Source organism: Carcharhinus amblyrhynchos, chromosome 14, assembly GCF_965287045.1.
Source record: "Carcharhinus amblyrhynchos chromosome 14, sCarAmb.v2.hapA, whole genome shotgun sequence".
NCBI classification, from domain to species: domain Eukaryota; kingdom Metazoa; phylum Chordata; class Chondrichthyes; order Carcharhiniformes; family Carcharhinidae; genus Carcharhinus; species Carcharhinus amblyrhynchos.
In genome coordinates this window covers 13,507,883-13,527,496 of record NC_137337.1, presented here as the reverse complement: position 1 = coordinate 13,527,496, position 19,614 = coordinate 13,507,883, and the positions used below count along the sequence as shown (strand labels likewise).

General features: G+C 42.1%; 1 protein-coding gene across 2 annotated transcripts in view; it reads left to right on the top strand.

Annotated features, from left to right (window-relative positions):
• The window catches only part of trip11 (thyroid hormone receptor interactor 11), an 84,560-nt gene that overhangs the window by 31,625 nt on the left and 33,321 nt on the right, over positions 1-19,614 (top strand). For both annotated transcript variants that reach the window (XM_080202320.1, XM_080202318.1), the window contains exons 8-13: positions 676-716; positions 2,661-2,741; positions 5,314-5,523; positions 6,942-9,995; positions 12,126-12,266; positions 17,372-17,565. In XM_080202320.1, coding sequence (XP_080058446.1) covers positions 676-716; positions 2,661-2,741; positions 5,314-5,523; positions 6,942-9,995; positions 12,126-12,266; positions 17,372-17,565 — 3,721 coding nt within the window. The remainder of the gene's footprint in view (positions 1-675; positions 717-2,660; positions 2,742-5,313; positions 5,524-6,941; positions 9,996-12,125; positions 12,267-17,371; positions 17,566-19,614) is intronic.

The following is a 19,614-nucleotide window of genomic DNA, read 5'->3' as shown; positions in this document are numbered from 1 at the left end:
CATTATTCTGGACCAGATTTAAACACAGCTCCAGAACTGAAAGGAAAATAAGCTAATCCAGTGGACATCACACCCAGTTCTTCACACTGTAGAATTCTAAAAGCTGTAGCTGGTAAATTATTCTTTTTCTAATAGTACCACAATGCTAATCTAAATAGCTGATTTACGTAAAACTGTAGCATCACTTTAGATGATACTTATATGGTACTTATTCAACTGAACTGGAACCACACTTTGCCCATCTGAATCCAGTACTTCTCTAACACTTGGAGTGTTTCATGGTTATGCACTATCAGATTCTTTTAAACTTCCTGTAAATCAGATAGCAAATTTTTGGTTAAATCTAAACCACTTGATTTATATTCCAATGACGGGCGAGATCAGTTAGGATTTCATTTTCCATGAAAAGGAAGAATTATAAAAAGAAAAGGTGGGCAAAGTATCTTAGATTAATCTTAAGTAATCTTGCAGATTACTGTTTGGATGAATTTAAATAGTTGTTTGAGCTTGGTCTTTTCATTGTGTCTAATTAAATGTGATTTTTGCTCAGGTAATTTTGAACATTCCATGAAGATGTGTTGATCTTCCAGGAAATTTGTAATAATGAATAAAGGTGGATTTTGTCCTTTATATCAGCGTTTTAACATATTTTCACGTTTCCTTTGACTACTGCAGGTGCAGAGAACGAATTGAAGAGACTGACGAACACGAGTGAAGTATGTATTGTATGCCTGCTGTCATCTTGAGTTTGTGTTGAATCTTTCTGACCTTTACTCAGTTTGTACGAAGATCTGAGAATTTATCAGGCTGTCTTGATAATTCCTGAGTAATATGTTCTGAATTATAGTTAGTATTATCTGTGGATGGGATACAGTGATGCACCATGAATCTATGTACCTTAATTAAAAATTAACTGTGAGGACTTCAAGTTGAATATAGACATCTAATAAAAAATGTTTTCAGTGGTTTATTCCTTTGTGATAAAGTGTGGCAAATGGAATTTAATGTTGGCAAGTGTGAGGTGGTCCACTTTGGTAGGAAGAATGGTAGGAAGGACTATTACTTACGTGGCGAAAAACTGCAGCAGGCGACGGTGCAGAGGGACCTCGGGGTCCTTGTGCATGAGTCGCAAAAACCCAGCTTGCAGGTGCAGCAGGTGGTCAGGAAGGCGAATGGGATGCTGGCCTTCATAGCGAGGGGGATTGAATATAAAAGTAGGGAGGTCTTGCTGCAGCTGTATAGGGCATTGGTGAGGCCGCAGCTGGAGTACTGTGTGCAGTTTTGGGCGCCGCACCTGCGCAAGGATATTTTGGCCCCGGAGGGAGTGCAGAGGAGGTTTACTAGGCTGATACCGGAGTTGAGGGGATTGAGCTATGAGGAGAGGCTGAATAAACTAGGCTTGTACTCGTTAGAGTTTAGAAGAATGAGGGGAGATCTCATTGAGACGTATAAGATGATGAATGGGATGGATAGGATAGAGGTGGAGAGACTCTTCCCGCTCAAAAAAGACAGTAGGACTAGGGGGCACAGCCTCAAGATAAAGGGGAGGCGGTTTAGAACGGAGTTGAGGAGGAACTTCTTCACTCAAAGGGTGGTGAATCTCTGGAATTCTCTGCCCGTTGAAGTGGTGGAGGCTGCCTCGCTAAATATTTTTAAGAAGCGGGTTGATGGGTTCTTGATAAGAGAGGGGATTAAGGGTTATGGGGAGAGGGCGGGAAAGTGGAACTGAGCCACAACAGATCAGCCATGATCTTATTGAATGGCGGGGCAGGCTCGAAGGGCTAGATGGCCTACTCCTGCTCCTATTTCTTATGTTGTTATGTTCTTATGTTCTTATGTATCAACGTAGACTAGCTGGGTTTAGTGATCACGCTTTGAGCATTCATTTGAAGAAATATTTCAATTGACAAACTCCAGTAATTAAAGCATATGAAATAATTAGTAAGTAAATCTTAAGCTGCACAATCATTTATAAGGAATGGTATGGGGAATGGTATCCTTGCTATTGTATTTGAGACACTGTATACTAATGCTATATTTCCCTTTATTGAGATGTAAATATAGAACTAAAATCTTGATTTTATAAGGTACCCAAAGAACTACTTTATTAGTTCCAAACCTGATACAGTAAATAAAAAACAGGCTTCCTTCAGTGAAGGGAGAAATGATGGATATCTGAAATATTATGCTAGTAATGTACTCATTCTTTGTATTCTTTATTCACACTACTTTCTCAGTTTGAGATAGATTTAATGTGAGTGCAGGCAAATGATCAGCAGTTCTGTCATTATGGTTTCATTTTTATGTATTAGAAGTATTAATACATGAAAAGATAATCTCCAAATATAAAAGCATGCAATAAACTTATTCGAATTTTCAGAATTATGTTCCAAATTTCTATGGAGTAGAAAATTTGCTGGTCTTTATTCTGGATGGATCATAGTTAGAGGAGCTTGTCTCACATGTTTTAATCCTGGATAAGGGTTACTATACACGTGGCACATTGTTTGTCAAAATAGAGTTCAGAAAGTAATGAAAAGAAGGGAGAAAATCAAAAACCGTTTAGAATTGATTGAAAAGTTGTTTATAGTTTAAAGCACTCTCATTTACAGTGTAACACTTGTCCAGGTTCTTAATTATTGTTTTGAATTCCTCTTAAGGATAAGAATAAAGATATTCAGGAGTTGAAAGCAAGCTTGCAGTTGCTGAACTATGAAAAGGAAGTGCTACAAAAAGAAAAGGTGGGGCATCGCATCTTGTTTTTTCATTTTGGAGGCTGCTATCTGGATGAATTTAAATAATTATTTGAGAGTAGTCTTTTCATTGGTAATATCTTATCCAGAAAATCAAGTTGACTAGGTGGTACACTGTAAGCCAGTCCTATCCAACCTTTCCACTTAAGGTTAGAGGCCACATTTCCATTTTTTCGTCACTAAAGGGCTCAATGAGCACATTTCAGAAAGACAAAGTTTGGCACCGTGTTAAATGTAAATTTCAAAATTACACACCTAACTTCCAATGGGTTCACTTCTCCCTCTTTTGCTGAGTTGTGGTGTCCTGTGCCGGTTGAAAATTACTTCTCTCAATTTTCAGAGAATGCTTGAACTGACTGTCAGCGATAATGCTCATTCTGGCAAATTCTCTTTCCAGCTTCACCAGCACAAATTTTCCAGAATCATTACATTGCCATGAGATTCATCTCTTTGACCAGAGACCATTCTCCCCCCTGCATTCTGCCTGGTAGCTTGCAGAAGATACCATATCTCTCTTTCTCTAGCTTCCTCTCTCAAACGACATGATGCTCTTCATTACTCCATTTCACTTTGAATTCAAGAGACCATCCAAAACACAATTATTTTGTAAAACCCGGCATCTGCCACTGGTAGCAACACCATTCTTTGGGCTTTGGACTGTGCCACCAACTTATTGGTCACAGTTTTAAACAATGAGTTTGCATGTCATGGTGATTTGTGTGGCTCATGGTGTCTATTATCTACCAATTCAGGCTAAAGCTCACCCTGTCAGTCGTCTAATAACCAGGCAGTGACCACCTTTTTTTTGGGAGGAAGCAAGTAATCCAGTTTTTTTGTTGAATCTGTGGTTTTGAGATAACATGGCTAACAATCAAAGATCAGAATTGTTAAACCTCTGCTAGATTGTTATCCTGTGCCTCAGTGAAATTAATTCAGAGCATTTAGGGTGGCACTTTGATTAGCACTGCTGCCTCACAGCTCCAGGGACAGAGCCTTGGGTGATTGTGTGGAGTTTGCACGTTCTTCCTTTGTGCAGGTTTCCTCCCACAGTCCAAAGATGCGGAAGTTAGGTTGATTGGACATGCTAAATTGCCACTTAGTGTCCAAGATGTGTAGGGTAGACAGACTAGCCATGGTAAATTTGTGGGATTGCGGGGGAGAGGGCCTGAATAAAATATTCTGTCAGCAAGTCAGTGCAGACTTGATGGGCAGAATGGCCTCTTCTGCACTGTAGCGATTCTATGATTCATTGTTATCAGTTAATTAGCTAAGCTGACACACTGATGGAACCTGGAAGGCGTTACCGGTACTTTGGAGTTGGAATGCTCCTCACTGGACTCCAGATAAACTTGCAAACCAGTACTGTAAATGGATTAACTGGTGCTGTCTGGATAAGCAGTATAAAATTTGCCGGTGCTCTGTCCTGGTACATAGACAATGGAATGCCATCAGTGTCCCTGTGTGCACTTTAGTGGCTTTCCAAGCCTTTATTGTCAAAAACCTGTAGCTAAATTTCCTGAGTTCACATAATTGCTTTTGGGACGCGAGTCCATATTTGTATATTAAGCAAACCAATTCTTGATGTGACTTGGTCTTTTGTGATCTGTAATGTATCTAATTTTTAGCACAGCACGTGTTTCTCCATTTCTTGAGCATGGAATATACAGAGACATGCAACCACATGAATCTTGTATGGCAAATGAATGGTCAGCATTCAACAGCACTGAGGCCTCCATTACATGTCTGCTGTTATACCATATTTACTTTTTTTATTCATTCAAGGGATGTAGGTATCGCTGGCTAGACCAGTATTTATTACCAATCCCTAATTACCCTTGAAGGTGGTGATGAGCTGACTTCTTGAACTGCTGCAGTCCATGTGCAGTAGGCACATCCACAGTGCTGTTAGGGAGAATTCCAGGATTTTGACCCAGTGACAGTGAAGGAATGGCGATATTTTTTCAATTTGAGATGGTGAGTGGCTTGGGGGGGGACATGTAGGTGGTGGTGTTCCCATGTGTCTGCTGCCCTTGTACTTGTAGATAGTAGTGGTCATGGGTTTGGAAGGTGCTGTCAAAGAGGCTTGGTGAGTTCCTGCAGTACATCTTGTAAATGATACATACTGCTACTGTGTGTCGGTGGTGGAGGGAGTGAATGTTTGTGGACAGGGTACTTGTCCTGGATTTGGGCAAGCTTCTTCAATGTTGTTGGAGCTGCACTCAAGGCAAGTGGGGAGTATTCCATTACACTGCTGACTTGTGCTTTGTAAATGGTGGACAGGCTTTGGGGAGTTGGGAGCTGAAATAGTCACCACAGGCTTCCTAGCCTCCAACCTTATTCACTGTGCTAATGAACTAAGATCAGTCTCATAAATTATGATGCTTCACGTGCATGTTATAGGTTGGTTGATTGAGATTAGTCTCTGGATAAAAACTTTATTGGAACTAGCTCTGTGCCCAGATAGTTATTTTTTCTTTCAGTACAAGCTGGCTAATATGTGATCAGTTCTGCATTAATAAGTGCCAATTGACAGAAGTTGTCTTTCTTTCCTCAATGCCAGGAGGCTATCCAAAAGGAACTTTCAGACCTGCAGCCTATTCAGGGGAATGACAATGCTCTTTTGGACCTGGGTAGCTTGACCATGGAATTGAATGAACTGAAGCATAATTTGTCGACTAAAGAAAGTGACTTGACAGAGGTCTCTAGGCAGAAAGACACATTAATGTCTGAGTTGGAAGAACTGGACAAGCAGAATCAAGAAGCTACTGAGGTTTGCATTGCACTATCAGTAGTACCTTCGTGATCGCTAGTTTATCCTTGTAGTTTCTAATTCCTTTAAATAAGAATTTAAAGCATTGCAGTTGTAACTTTCTAATTTCTAATAATTTCTACAAATGCTTCATTAAGTAGCTTTCCCTGCGTGATAGTTTTGAAAACAAAATTGGTCTCTTTTTGATTGGTTGCACTTTCCTCCAATCACCATTCTACATTGAACAAATGAGCAGATAAGCCACTCCAAACCACTTTTCAATGTTATAAAAAAAATGCAACCTACAGAAGAGTTGAATCTGTGTCTTTTTTTAAGTCATTATAGCACAGAAGTGAGCCATTAGGGCTATCAAAACCATCCGGCTGTCATGCAGCAATCCAGTCCATCATCTTATTTGCCTGCTCTAGCCCCAGGTTTATTTCCCTCAGGTGTTCTTCCAAAATTCTTTTTGAAATCATCCATCTTCTCCTGCTCCCACTGACTTTTGTAGTTGGTGTGTTTCAGGTCATTACCACCTGCTGCATTTTAAATAAAAACTTTCCTTGTGGATATCATAGAATCATAGAATCCTACAGTGAAGAAAGAGACTATTTGGACCATCGAGTCTGCACCGACAGCAATCCCACCAAGGCCCTACCCCCATAACCCTACTTATTTACCTACTAATCCCCAACACTAAGGGGTAATTTAGCATGACTAATCAATCTAGCCTGCATATCTTTGGTCTGTAAAGTATCCCCCCTAAATCAGAAAACCTTTACATCTGCATTTCTTGATCCTACCATCAGCTTAATGGAGCGGTTTTTTTCTGGCTACCTTGAAAAAAAACTTGTGATAACCTCACACCCCTCTATCAACTCTCCCCTCATCCACCTCTTGTGGGAAAAGGCCTTGCTTTTAGATTAACTGCTGAGATCTGAAAATCATTGTATGCTTGTTTGTGAAATATATTTTAAAACATTGAAATATGAATGTAAATGTGCACATTTTATCATTGAACATTTGTTTAAGAATTCACTTATTGAGAAAACATAAATGATTGTGTTTAAGATTATTTTGCGCAAGCCCTTATTTTGTAGTAATTGTCTTTGTTGCATTTTTCTGTCACCCAGTATTTTGTGGCTTGGGTGATTAGTCGCACAGACTTCTATTGGTTCTGCTCTTTATCCAAGCGCTGGGACGATGGAGCAATTTACACCAATGTTTTGGTTAATTCTGTCTATTTGCTCCATTTCTTTTCGTCCTTCCCCCACTCTGTAGAATTGTCTTCCTCCAGCTGGCACATACTTCATTTCATATGACCAAATGTTGGAAGCAATTTATACCATTGGCAAGTAGGTTTTTAACATGTTATGCATTAAACACATGCAACGGAAACATGCTCGTATAACATTGTACTTTCTTAACTTTCCCTGAAGCATCTGATCACATTGAAAGATTTGCTGGCGCAGCAGCGAAAAGATTCTGAAGGAAAGATCAAAGAATTGCAATTGGAATTGGAGACTGTTGCAGCTGATAAGGCACTGTTGGTACAGGAGGTGGAATCTCAAAGAGACAAGCTGAGTCAGAGTGCTTTTGCTCTTAATGAACTGCACATGAGCAAGCAGCAACTGGAAATGGAGGTCAAAGACCTCACGAAGAAACTAAACAAATCAAATTTGCAAAGCTCAGACTTGAAGGCTGAAAATATAAGTCTGTTGAACAAACTAGAGAATGCAGAATCTCAGCTGTCCGTTGGAGCCAAGGTGGAGTTAACACAAGCTGTTCAACAAGCTCCAAGCCATCGAGATCAGGAATTACTTCAAGGTAAAGAGAACGAAATTTCAGAACTCAGGAAACAGCTCTTGGAAACTAAGCATCTCAGTGATGAATTACAAACTAAACTTTATGATCTCAAAATCCAAAATAAACAGCTGGATGCTGAGAAGAGGGAAGCCGATGCAGCTCTAAATGAAGTTGAAGAACAACTTAAGGAAGCTATCACCAGCAAAAGTGAAATTTCCCAGGAGAACGCTGCTTTACTGGAGGCACTGCGAATGGAGAAAGCCCAGCTGGAGGCTGAATTGGACCAGGCTGAAAAACGGATAAGTGAAGAAGCAAAAAAATTTGAGCACACCATCAATGAACTAACAAAGGCCCGAAACTTAGATGCTACAGCTTTGCAGAAAGAGCATAACAGCCTGATCAAGTCAAATCAGGAGAAGGATTTCCAGATTGAGGAACTCAAGCGCAACGTACAACAGTTGGAAACCGACCATGAGGAGACCAGAGAAATGTTAAAATCTAGCCTGGAGGGTCAGCAACAGTTGACGGACCTTTTGAATGAAAAGGAGGTATTCATTGAAACGCTTAGGAAAAGAAGCTCAGAGTTACAACAAGAAATTGAAAAGAATGCCAAGGTTTTCAGAGAGTGTGAATCCTTGAAGCAAAATCTCGAGGAGAAAGACCGGCAATTAAGTACAATGAAGGAAGAAAATAACCATCTCAAGGAAGAAATGGATCGCTTCAGGGACCAGCAAAGCCGCCCTCAGGCTATTGCTGAACCCAAGACGCTTGATATAATAATAGAACTTGAGACAGAGATAACTGAGCTAAACAACAAAAAGAACATCCTTGAAGAGGAAATAAGACTTCACAAAAAGACAATTGAGGAGCAAAAGCAAAACGTTTTGCAGCTTCAGCGTTCTATACAGGCGCAAGGGAAAGAAGGGGATGAAGCAAAAACCCAGCGTGAAGAAATTACTTCAACATATGAAAAGTTAATTTCGGAGAAAGATCAGGAAATCCGCAGCCTCCAAGAATCCATTGATCAAATGAGAGCTCAGTTTCAGAGAGAACTCCAGGTTGCTCCTACAGATGCCCCTGTCATTCTGCAAGAAACCAAAGTACTAACAGTGAACGGAGAAAATGGAAATGAAAAGCATGATTTGTCCAAAGTGGAGATTAACAGATTGGTCAGTGGGTTAAAAGAGAAGGAAATGGAGATAAAAGTATTAAATGAAAAATATCTGTCTCTGAATAAGCAGTTGGATCAGCTACCCATTTTTAAAGATGAAGTGGGTCGACTAACTCAAATTATTCAACAGAAAAACTTGGAGATCCAAACTCTTCATGCGAGGGTGACACCTGGCTCGTATATGCAGGTTGGTGCAGATGTGGCCTATTTGCAGCAGCAATTGCAGGCTTACGCGAACGAGAGAGAGCAAATGTTAGCAGTATTAAATGAAAAGACGAGAGAGAACAGCCAACTGAAGACGGAATATCACAGAATAATGGACATTGTGGCTGCGAAGGAAGCTGCTCTTTTGAAATTGCAGGAAGAAAATCTGAAAATGGCCAATAACAATGAGAATGAAAGTCAAGACATGGTACGAGAAACTATCCAGAATTTGTCTCGGATTATCCGTGAGAAGGACATTGAAATAGATGCTCTTACTCAGAAGTGCCAAACTCTAGTAACCGTCCTGCAAACATCTGGAATGGGATCTGGTGGCGAGTCAGGCTTGGTGAGCAGTAACCAGTTTGAAGAGCTTTTGCAAGAACGTGACAAGCTAAAACAGCAGGTAAAGAAGATGGAGGAGTGGAAGCAACAAGTGATCACCACTGTTCAGAACATGCAGCACGAATCTGCACAGCTTCAGGACGAGCTCATTAAGCTTCAGGGCCGATTGTCGACTGATGGCGATTGCAACTCTCGGCTTCAAATAGACTACAACTGTCTAATTCACAGCTACGAGCAAAAGGAGAAGAGATTGAAAACCTTGAGTCAAGAACTAGCAGAGGTTCAGCAAAGCATTGGGCAGCTCAGCAGTACCAAGAACCTTATACTTGACAAGTTGGACGGAGTACCCCCAGAAGCTCAAGTGGTTGCAGCAACCACAGGAGTGTTGCACGCCCCAGTTCCTTCCAGTGGATGCTCATCAGATGGACACTTGGACCAAATTAAAAAGCTGCAACAAGAGGTAGAAAGTTTGAATAAAATATTGGAGGACAAGGAGGCCACAATAGTAGAACTTCAAAATAGCATTAAATTATCCAGCTCCCTGGCAGTGGTTGCTGAAATGGACAAGAAGAAGCAAGAGGATGCTGCTCTGGAAATCAAGCAAATGAGAGAAAGAAATGATGAATTGCAAAGATCGTTCCGGGAAAAAGATCTGCTCATCAAGTCTAAAGGTGATCAGTTGTCATCAGTGGCGGAAAGTTTGAGGAACAGGGACAGCGAGAATGAAGTCTTGAAGCAAGCTGTCACTAATCTGAAGGAGAGGATTTCATTTTTGGAAACGGACGTTCGTAAAGTCCAAGAGGAGAATGACCAAATAGTAGCTAAATCGAGAGAGAAGGAAACAGAATTCCGAGCCCTGCAGGAGACCAACATGCAGTTCTCTATGATGCTGAGAGAAAGAGAGTTTGAAACAAATTCCATGAGAGAAAAGGCTTCTGCATTAGAAAAGCTGCTAAAGGAGAAGGAAGCGGTGAGTTGAAAATCTTAATGAATGCCTGCAGTGTAGACTGAGCAGATGTTGAAAATTAATTTGCAGTGTGAGGTATGCTAAGTACAAATATATTGAGCCATTTCTATGTGCCTGGGCTGATTCTAATTTAGGCCAACATTGATAGCATAGAATAATTGTAACAAATTACATGATTAATAACTAACAAAGTTGATATTGTGACTCAATTTTTATTCTCAGCAATGCAAAGCCAAACTATATATCAATTGCAGACTAATGAGTCGTCAGACACAGACACTTTCTGGATAACTTAGAATTGATCTTTAAATTCTCATTGATGTTGTTTATTGGTTTTCTGCATTAGTAGTGGTAGCTGTTTCCATCCAGTCTTCAGGATTCTGTGGTGGGTTTATGAGAATTGTATGGAATCATAGAATCTCTATGCAGAATGAGGTCATTCGGCCCATCAAGTCCACACTGACTCTCTGACAACATCTTACCCAGGTCCCAGTAACCCCATTTAACCCCACTAATCCCCATTTAACCCCACTAATCCCCCTAATTTACAGCATTTTACCCAGGTCCATGCTCCCTCTATCCCAGTAATCCTATTTAACCCCACTAATCCCCCTTTCCTACACATCTTGGGACACTAATTGGCAATTTAGCGTAGCCAATTCACCTAATCCGCACACCTTTGGACTATGGGAAGAAACCGGAGCATCTGGAGGAAACCCACGTAGACATGGGGAGAATGTGCAGAGTCCACAAAGCCACCTGAGACCAGAATAGAACCCGGGTCCCTGGTGCTCTGAGGCAGCAGTGTTCACCACTGTGCCGTCATAACACTGAACATTCTTAACACTCTCGACATCCTTTGCTCCCAGTACGTACAAAGCTGCTCTTTTATCACCTTACATCTACCTGACTTAAATCACCTGACTCATAACTGCAAGAGTATGCGTTGGATATCTCTCTAATGACTTTTGTTACTTCATTCCAGTTACCCTTCAGCTCATGGCAAAAACACGTGATATGCAGAAGAGCTTGATATACACCTCCAACATGTCTAGTTCTTGGACCCAGGTAGCTGACAGGAAGCTGGCCTTGTCTGATGTGTGCAAAAACTAAACTGTACCAAGCATACATATAGCTTTGTTCACATGCCATTGCTAACCCAGATAGTTTTTTGCAAGAGATGTGTTAAATCTGTGAATGATATTTCTGAACCAAATCAACTAAGTCTTCTGCTGAAAGGTCACAGGCCAAAAACGTTTAAGTCCATTTATCTGTGCGCAAATGCTGCCTGACCTGCTGAGTATTTCCAGCATGTCTGTCATGTAAACACATATCCTGCTCTTGAGAAGTGTGCTCTTTGTTCCTTATGCCCAAGTAACCTGCTATGAAGCCAAAGGAAAATCTGGAATTTTTTTGTCAAAAATAAGGCATGTACTTCTTTATCATTTGAAAGAATTGCTGAATTTCTCACATGGCTTTCATTCTTGGAATTGTTTGTGCTCCCCTGCTGGGTAGCTCCAGTGATAACTAAAGGCACTGTCTATATTTTCTAACATTGACATAATTTCATTTTGGTCTAAAACTTGATCCAGGAATCATGTTACTCTTTGGGAAACCTGTATACTTATCCAGTAGAATGGTTTCCCTAGATTGGACATTTTCAGCTTGGCTGTTGATGTGGTTTCAAGTAGAGCCCTTTTTCTACCTCCCCCACATGCCACGTTGCCATTGAAGCTGTTCAGGGGTTTTTTTGTGATCATAGACCCAAAATGTTAAATGCTAGGGAAAAAGAAACCTTTGTTGCACCATAAGAGGGATATTTTAAAACATTGAAGAAATTTGAGAAGGGATATTGTCTTCTGTTGAAATACAGTACTTGAAACTAATCTCCCTTCTCTCCCATTAGGCCCCATCTTTCTCCTTAAAGTGTATTGTTACACATAAAAGAACGACATGAAATGTGGAAGTTCAATAATGATGTTAAAAAAAGTGAAACAACTCTTGAACTACAAAGTGGCTTTGTGCAAAATTACCACAGTTAGTTAAATGGTTTTTAAAGAGATTTGCCGGCTTCCATCTTGCTAGACTCGAGCTTCATTATAGAATTGATTAGTTCTGTTTCATAATTTGAAGGGGAAGACTGGTGAGTTAAATCAGCTGTTGAATGAAGTGAAATCAATGCAAGAGCAAGCTGGGACGTTTCAGCATGAGCGAGACCAAGTAATGCTGGCCCTCAAACAGAAACAGATGGAAAACTCTGCGTTAGTGAATGAGGTAAGATATTATTCAAATGGAGATTACATTTAAGTATTTTAAATGTTGTAAAACAAATTGGATACAGTGGAAAGGAATGAGCTGATTGCAACTCAGAAACTTGAGGTTAAATCTTGTCCAGATTGGTGGTTTTGAGTTGTGTTAATCTAGCGCAGATAAACACACGTTAACAGTGCAAAATTTAACTTTGAGTTTGACGCTAATCTGCCAGTGGTACTAACAGAATTAGCAATGTCTTACTTAAGCTCAAGCTACACAGCATCTGACGTGAACATGCTCGGTGCTTGCATTCCTTTCACATTTGAGTATTTTCTCATTGGGAGCCAGATTATGAACTGTCTACATTCTGACTCTCAACAAAGAAGCACAAACTTTTCATGTCTGAGATAGTCTTCCAGTAAAACAAAATATCCCATGGTCATTGAAGTAACATGCTGCAAAGACCCTAGTCCAGGTGATCTTTCATCCCTAGAGAGAGAGAATGGCAATCCTTCGAGCCAATTTGCTTTGTTTCAGTTTTGCTGTACGTCTGTGAGTTGTGCAACTGTGTTGTGCATGAAACTTAATGCCTTCTGGGCAAGAGCATTGACATTTCCCTGGACTCCAAATGACGTTGAGCATTTAGATCATTAGAATTTCCACTGACGTCAAATTTCTAACAGTGTACGTATGAAAGCTGACGATACTGCTTGATACACTAATGCTAAGAAAGAAGTGTCCAAGAATTGATCCTACAGAGACTTTAAAGTGATGGTGCACAGTGGGAGGAGAAGCCATTGCTGAAGATGATCTGGCTGCGATTTACTGGGTAAGAGTAGAATGAAGCATGGGCAGTGCCACTAAACCGGATAATGGTGGAGAGGTATTTGGGGGAAATTAGTAGTGGACCATGTCAATACTACTAAGAGATTGAGATGGGATAGTAACAGCGTTGGTTAGTGAAGATATTCATAACATCTCTGCTCAGGACTTTATTCGTAATGTGCAATGAGCAGAAGCCTCAGTGGGCGATGTGCCTGGGTCTTCGAGTGAAAATATCTTTTATATATTTTGGAGATGGCATGGTGGTTGACAGTGGGACAGTAGTTTGCAAGGTTTGGCACCTTGAACAGTGAAGTGATGATTGGAAAAGAAGGCAACGGTGCCTGACCAGAAGGAGCAAAGTACAACGGAAAAAGGGAAGGAAAATTGGGTGTTCAGCAATGTGAAATCTAGGAAGTTGGAGGTGAATCTTGAAAATAAAATATACTCCAGAAAGGGGATGGGTGGGGGAGCAGAAGAAGGGAGATTAAGATTGAAATTCAGGACTAGAATGGATGAGCAGGAGGCAGGTTTGGCTTATTTGGAAAGAGGATGGGGAGAATTTTGTTTCGGTCTTCACGGAGGAGGACGTGAATAATTTGCCGGATGTTAGAGATGGAAAGGTGGTAGGACTGGAGGGTCTCGATGACATTACTGTTACTAGAGAGGTGGTGCTCGACAGACTGGAGGGGCTGATTGTGGACAAGTCCCCAGGATCGGATGGAATGCATCCGAGGGTCCTGAAAGAAATGGCGGAGGTGATAGTGGATGCCTTGGTGGTTATTTTCCAGACGTAGCTGGATTCCGGGGAAGTGCCGGAAGATTGGAAAACGGCTAATGTTACGCCGTTGTTTAAGAAGGGTGCCAGGCAAAAGGCGGGGAATTATAGGCCTGTTAGTTTAACATCTGTTGTAGGTAAAATGTTAGAATCCGTCATCAAGGAGGAAATAGCGAGGCATCTTGAGGGGAACTGCTTGATAGAGCAGACGCAGCACGGTTTCGTTAAAGGGAAGTCGTGTCTGACAAATTTACTGGAGTTCTATGAGGATGTGTCTAGGGCGGTGGATAGAGGAGAGCCGGTGGATGTGGTCTTTCTTGATTTTCAGAAGGCGTTTGACAAGGTACCTCACAAGAGGTTATTGCAGAAGGTCAGGGGGCATGGAGTTGGGGGTAGGGTGTTAGCGTGGATAGAGGACTGGTTGTCAAATAGGAGGCAGAGAGTGGGGGTCAATGGGTGCTATTCGGATTGGCGGATGGTGACTAGTGGAGTGCCCCAGGGGTCGGTGCTGGGGCCTCAGCTATTTACCATTTATATAGATGATCTGGAGGAGGGAACCGAGTGTATGGTGTCGAAATTTGCTGATGACACCAAAATTGGGGGAAAGGCAAATTGTGCGGAGGGTGTGGAGAGTCTACAGAAGGATCTAGATAGGCTGGGCGAATGGGCCAGGAAATGGCAAATGGAATTTAATGTTGGCAAGTGCGAGGTGGTCCACTTTGGTAGGAATAATGGTAGGAAGGATTATTACTTACGTGGAGAAAAACTGCAGCAGGCGACGGTGCAGAGGGACCTCGGGGTCCTTGTGCATGAGTCGCAAAAACCCAGCTTGCAGGTGCAGCAGGTGGTCAGGAAGGCGAATGGGATGCTGGCCTTCATCGCGAGGGGGATTGAATATAAAAGTAGGGAGGTCTTGCTGCGGCTGTATAGGGCATTGGTGAGGCCGCAGCTGGAGTACTGTGTGCAGTTTTGGGCGCCGTACTTACGCAAGGATATTTTGGCCTTGGAGGGAGTGCAGAGGAGGTTTACTAGGCTGATGCCGGGGTTGAGCTATGAGGAGAGGCTGACTAAATTAGGCTTGTACTCGTTAGAGTTTAGAAGAATGAGGGGAGATCTCATTGAGACGTATAAGATGATGAATGGGATGGATAGGATAGAGGTGGAGAGACTCTTCCCGCTCAGAAAGGATAGCAGGACTAGGGGGCACAGCTTTAAGATAAAGGGGGGGTGGTTTAGAACAGAGTTGAGGAGGAACTTCTTCACTCAAAGGGTGGTGAATCTCTGGAATTCTCTGCTTCTTGAAGTGGTGGAGGCTACCTCGCTAAATATTTTTAAGACGCAGGTTGATGGGTTTTTGATAAGCGAGGGGATTAAGGGTCATGGGGAGAGGGTGGGAATGTGGAACTGAGCCACGACAGATCAGCCGTGATCTTATTGAATGGCGGGGCAGGCTCGAAGAGCTAGTTGGCCTACTCCTGCTCCTATTTCTTATGTTCTCATGTTCTTAGGACAGGAAACAATAGAGACATCTGCTTGGATTGCCCCTGTTTGGTGACAAAGCAACCTGTGAGCTTCAGGCACTTGTTTTTTATTTTCTTTTTATTAATGGCGATTTTATTATACAAGTGGCATGGTAGCACAGTGGTTAGCACTGCTGCTTCACGGCTCCAGGGACCTGGATTCGATTCCTGGCTTGGGTCACTGTGTGGAGTTTACACATTCTTCTCGTATCTGCGTGGGTTTCCTCCTGGTGTTCCGGTTTCCTCCCACAGTCCAAAGATGTGTGGGTTAGGTAGATTGGCCGTGCTAAAATTGCCCCTTAGTGTCCTGAGATGCGTAGGTTAGAGGGATATGGGATAGGGCTGGGTGGGATTGTGGTCGGTGCAGACTCGAGCTGAATGGCCTCTTTCTGTACTGTAGGGTTTCTATGATTTCTATGATAAGCGAAATACAGCACAGCAATAATAATCTCAATGTCATGCAGACAAGCAGAACTGATCCATGGGAATTAATATTGCGCAGTAAGTATGTCTTAAGACTAGTCGTTGATAAACTTTACATATGATATGAAGACTGGAAATCACTCTGGTAGTTAGGGTAGGCAATTCCTAAACCCCTTCCTGCACCAAATGTAATAGGCCAACTATGTTGCTTAAAAACCACAACAGAAAATACAATTCCTGAGAAAAGCCAACAGCTAATTTTATCAGTGTATCCACCATGCACATCTCCACCTTCTTAGCCATTTCGATCTCCGCCATCCTAGACTGGGGTAGATGGAGCGTGCTTTAACGAGGCAGCCGAGAAAAGAAACAATTAGTTATCTTTAAGTTAATTGAGATGGCTTGATAATGTTAGGCTTTGTAGGGAGCAGGCTGAAAATAATCACATCGTGATGCAGTTGTGCATTATCCAGCTAATGACTGCAGAAGATATAACAGTGGTTAGCATTGCATCTCACAGCTCGAGGGACCTGTATTCAATTCTGGTCTTGGGTGACTGTCTGTGTGGAGTTTGCACATTCTCCCTGCGTCTGTGTGGGTTTCCTCTGGGTGCTCCGGTTTCCTCCCACATCCAAAGATGTGAGAGTTAGCTGGATTGGCTTTCTAAATTGCCCCTTAGTAACGGGGGCTTAGTAATAGCCCCTGTTACTAAGGGGCAGAGTAAATAATTGGGGTTTCAGGGATAGTGCGTGGGTGGGAATATTGTCAGTGCAGGCCTGATGGGCTGAATGGCCTCCTTCTGCACTGGACATGCTCTAGGATTGTACCTGGGATGGATTCCACATCTTACAAGTAACATACCGTGCTTACTTTCTGTTCATTATTTGTTCATTATTGTACCTGGGATGGATTCTGTGTCAATTCAACGTGAGATCGAGGAAAACAAATAATGAACAGAAAATAAGCATGGTATGTTACTTGTAAGGCCCTTTCAGTCCCATAAGCCTGGCTAGTTGAGCACGAAACAACATGCAAAGTTTTGCATTGCACTGTAGCTGAAAATGTTTCAGGGTATCTTGCCCAATGAATTTGGTGAAGCAAGAGGCAGATTGTTAAATGAAAGATAACCTGGGTTCTCGCTAACCTCAGGACCAAGGAGTAAAAACAGAAAATGCTGCAAGCATTTGGGTCAGGCAGAGCCAGTGGAAAGAAACAGAAATGTTAACTTGGTTTTCCTCCACAGATGCTGCCAGACCTGCTGAGTGTTTCCAGCATTTTCTGTTTTTACTTCAGATTTCAGGAGCTGCAGCATTTTGATTTTGTATCAGGACAATAACGATTGGCTATTTAAGTTTGGTGAGTGCAGGCAAAAGAGTGGAGAACTAACTACATGTTTGCTATCACTTGCACTTTGTTAAAATAGAAACTTACTGTACTTAGTCTCGGTCTCCCCTAGCCTTGATGTTTTACTAAGTTCCCAATCTGTCTCGAATTCAATGCAGCCTGTTATCTTGGAGAGAGACCATTAGCAATCTTAATCCAATACAATGGAATGATGATGGTGACTTCTGTCCTTAATGCAGTTGCAGCACACACGTGATAAGGAGCAGCGCTTGAACCAGGATTTGCAGCGGTTGCGTCATCATTTAATTGAGATGGAAGAGTCCTACACCAAAGAGGCCTTGGCAGCCGAGGACCGAGAGGCCGAGCTGAGAAAGAGAACTAATTTCCTGGAGGAAAAGTTGGCATCATCATCATCTGCTGTGGAAAACGCCAGGTAAAAGCAAAGCCTTTTTTCTAAATAATAGATTCTGATGGTGATTATTAAAGATGTATGTGCACCACATGACATAAATTTGGGCTATGATTGGCTCCAAAATTAATCACTAATCTCAGTTATGGCATCATAGAATCATCATAGAAACCCTTCAGTGCAGAAAGAGGCCATCGAGCCTGGACCGACCACAATCCCACCCAGGCCCTACTCCCCCCACCCAGGCCCTACTCCCCCCCCCCCCCCCCCCCCCCCCCCCCCCCCCCATATCCCTACACATTTACCCGCTAATCCCTCTAACCTACGCATCTCAGGACACTAAGGGGCAATTTTAGTATGGCCAATCAACCTAACCTGCACATCTTTGGGAGGAAACTGGAGCACCCAGAGGAAACACATGCAGACACGGGGAGAATGTGCAAACTCCACACACAGTGAGCCAAGCCAGGCATTGAACCCAGGTCCCTGGAGCTGTGAAGCAGCAGTGCTAACCACTGTGCTACCGTGCCACCCTCATCTCATGTGAAAGACTGGGTTGACTAAAACCTTCTGCAAGGATGAAGATGATAAACCTGTTTGTCAGTCAGTCAGCAGCTGCCCAGTGTTCAGGACAGAGGGATAATTATTGTAATAAGTTTAAGGCAGGTAAATGATGTTGAGCTGCACAGGATTTCAGATTCAATTCTTGCTGTCCACTGAGTTAGCTGATTTTAGTGCACTTGTGAGTTCATTATAGTTGGCTCAATGGTCTCAGGCTAGGAAGAAGGGAAAGTTGAACTTCAGTTCGTAGCCCTGATCCTTAGGCGCTTAATCTCTGACAAATGGGTATGTAGAACAGAAAGAAATAAAGATTTTTGTATTCGTGATGGTGGCTAATCATGTCTGCCAGAAATGCCCAAGAGTGTTTTCACATGAAATGTGAAACCTGTCACTGTCTGTCCTCTCAAGAGGATATAGAGGGTCCCATGACGCTATAGTTGGGGAACGGGCCAATATTTATCATAGAAGCATAGAATCATGGAGGCCAATTGGTCCATCGCATCTGCACTGATCACAATCCCACTCAGGCCCAATGCCTGTGATTCCCAAGCATTTACCCTGCTAATCACCCTGACACTAAGAGGCAATTTAACATGGCCAGTTAAGTAACGTGCACATCTTTGGAGTGAGGAAGGAAACTGGAGCACCCGGCGGAAACCCACGCATCAGTCAACATCACTTAAAACAAATGATCTAGTCATATCTCATTGCTATTTTGGGAGCTAACACTGCGCACATTATCTGCCATGTTTCCTGCATCATAACAGTTCAAAGTCATTCAGTGGGTCTGAGACACTTTGGAACAACCCGTCGTTGTGAATAACATCGTATAAATGTTCATCTTTCATTTAAAATTTGTAATTAAGCACTGCATTAATCAACAATATTGGTAGTTGTGTTGGTCGCAGAAAGAACAACAGCAAAACTTGCATTTAACATCAAACATCAACAGCAATATTGGATATGAAAGGAGATTAGTGCTTGATGCCCAAAAGATTTGTCAAAGAGATAGGCTGAGCATAGGTCAAGACACGGAGAACTTCCTACTCTTCTTTCAGTAGCAATATTGATCTTTAACACCTGCCTACACTAGCTGGATAAGCTTCATAAACTTTTAACCACATTTCTGATAATGCAGCACTTCCTTTGTACTCAGATCCATGAGTTGAGCATGAACAAGCCCCTAGTTTGGTTCGATTGGTAACAAAATCATAAGGTGATAGAATTCAAGAATTGGATTCACCCAAGTGGGGAAAAAAGTCAAAATAATTTCAGTGTATATAAAATGGAAAAAGCTAACTGCCTTTATTTTACATTGGGAACTTGAATTAAATACATTGAAATATTGTCGATTGAGTGATTAAACACTGTCAGTATGAATGATGCTCCATTGAGTACACATCAGTCAAAGTCTGTGGGAATTAGCGCCATCAAGACTGTTGCGAACCTAGCTAAGGTACGGTGGCCAACTCTAGCCAATAAAAGGATACTTTGCTGTACCGATGTTGTTGA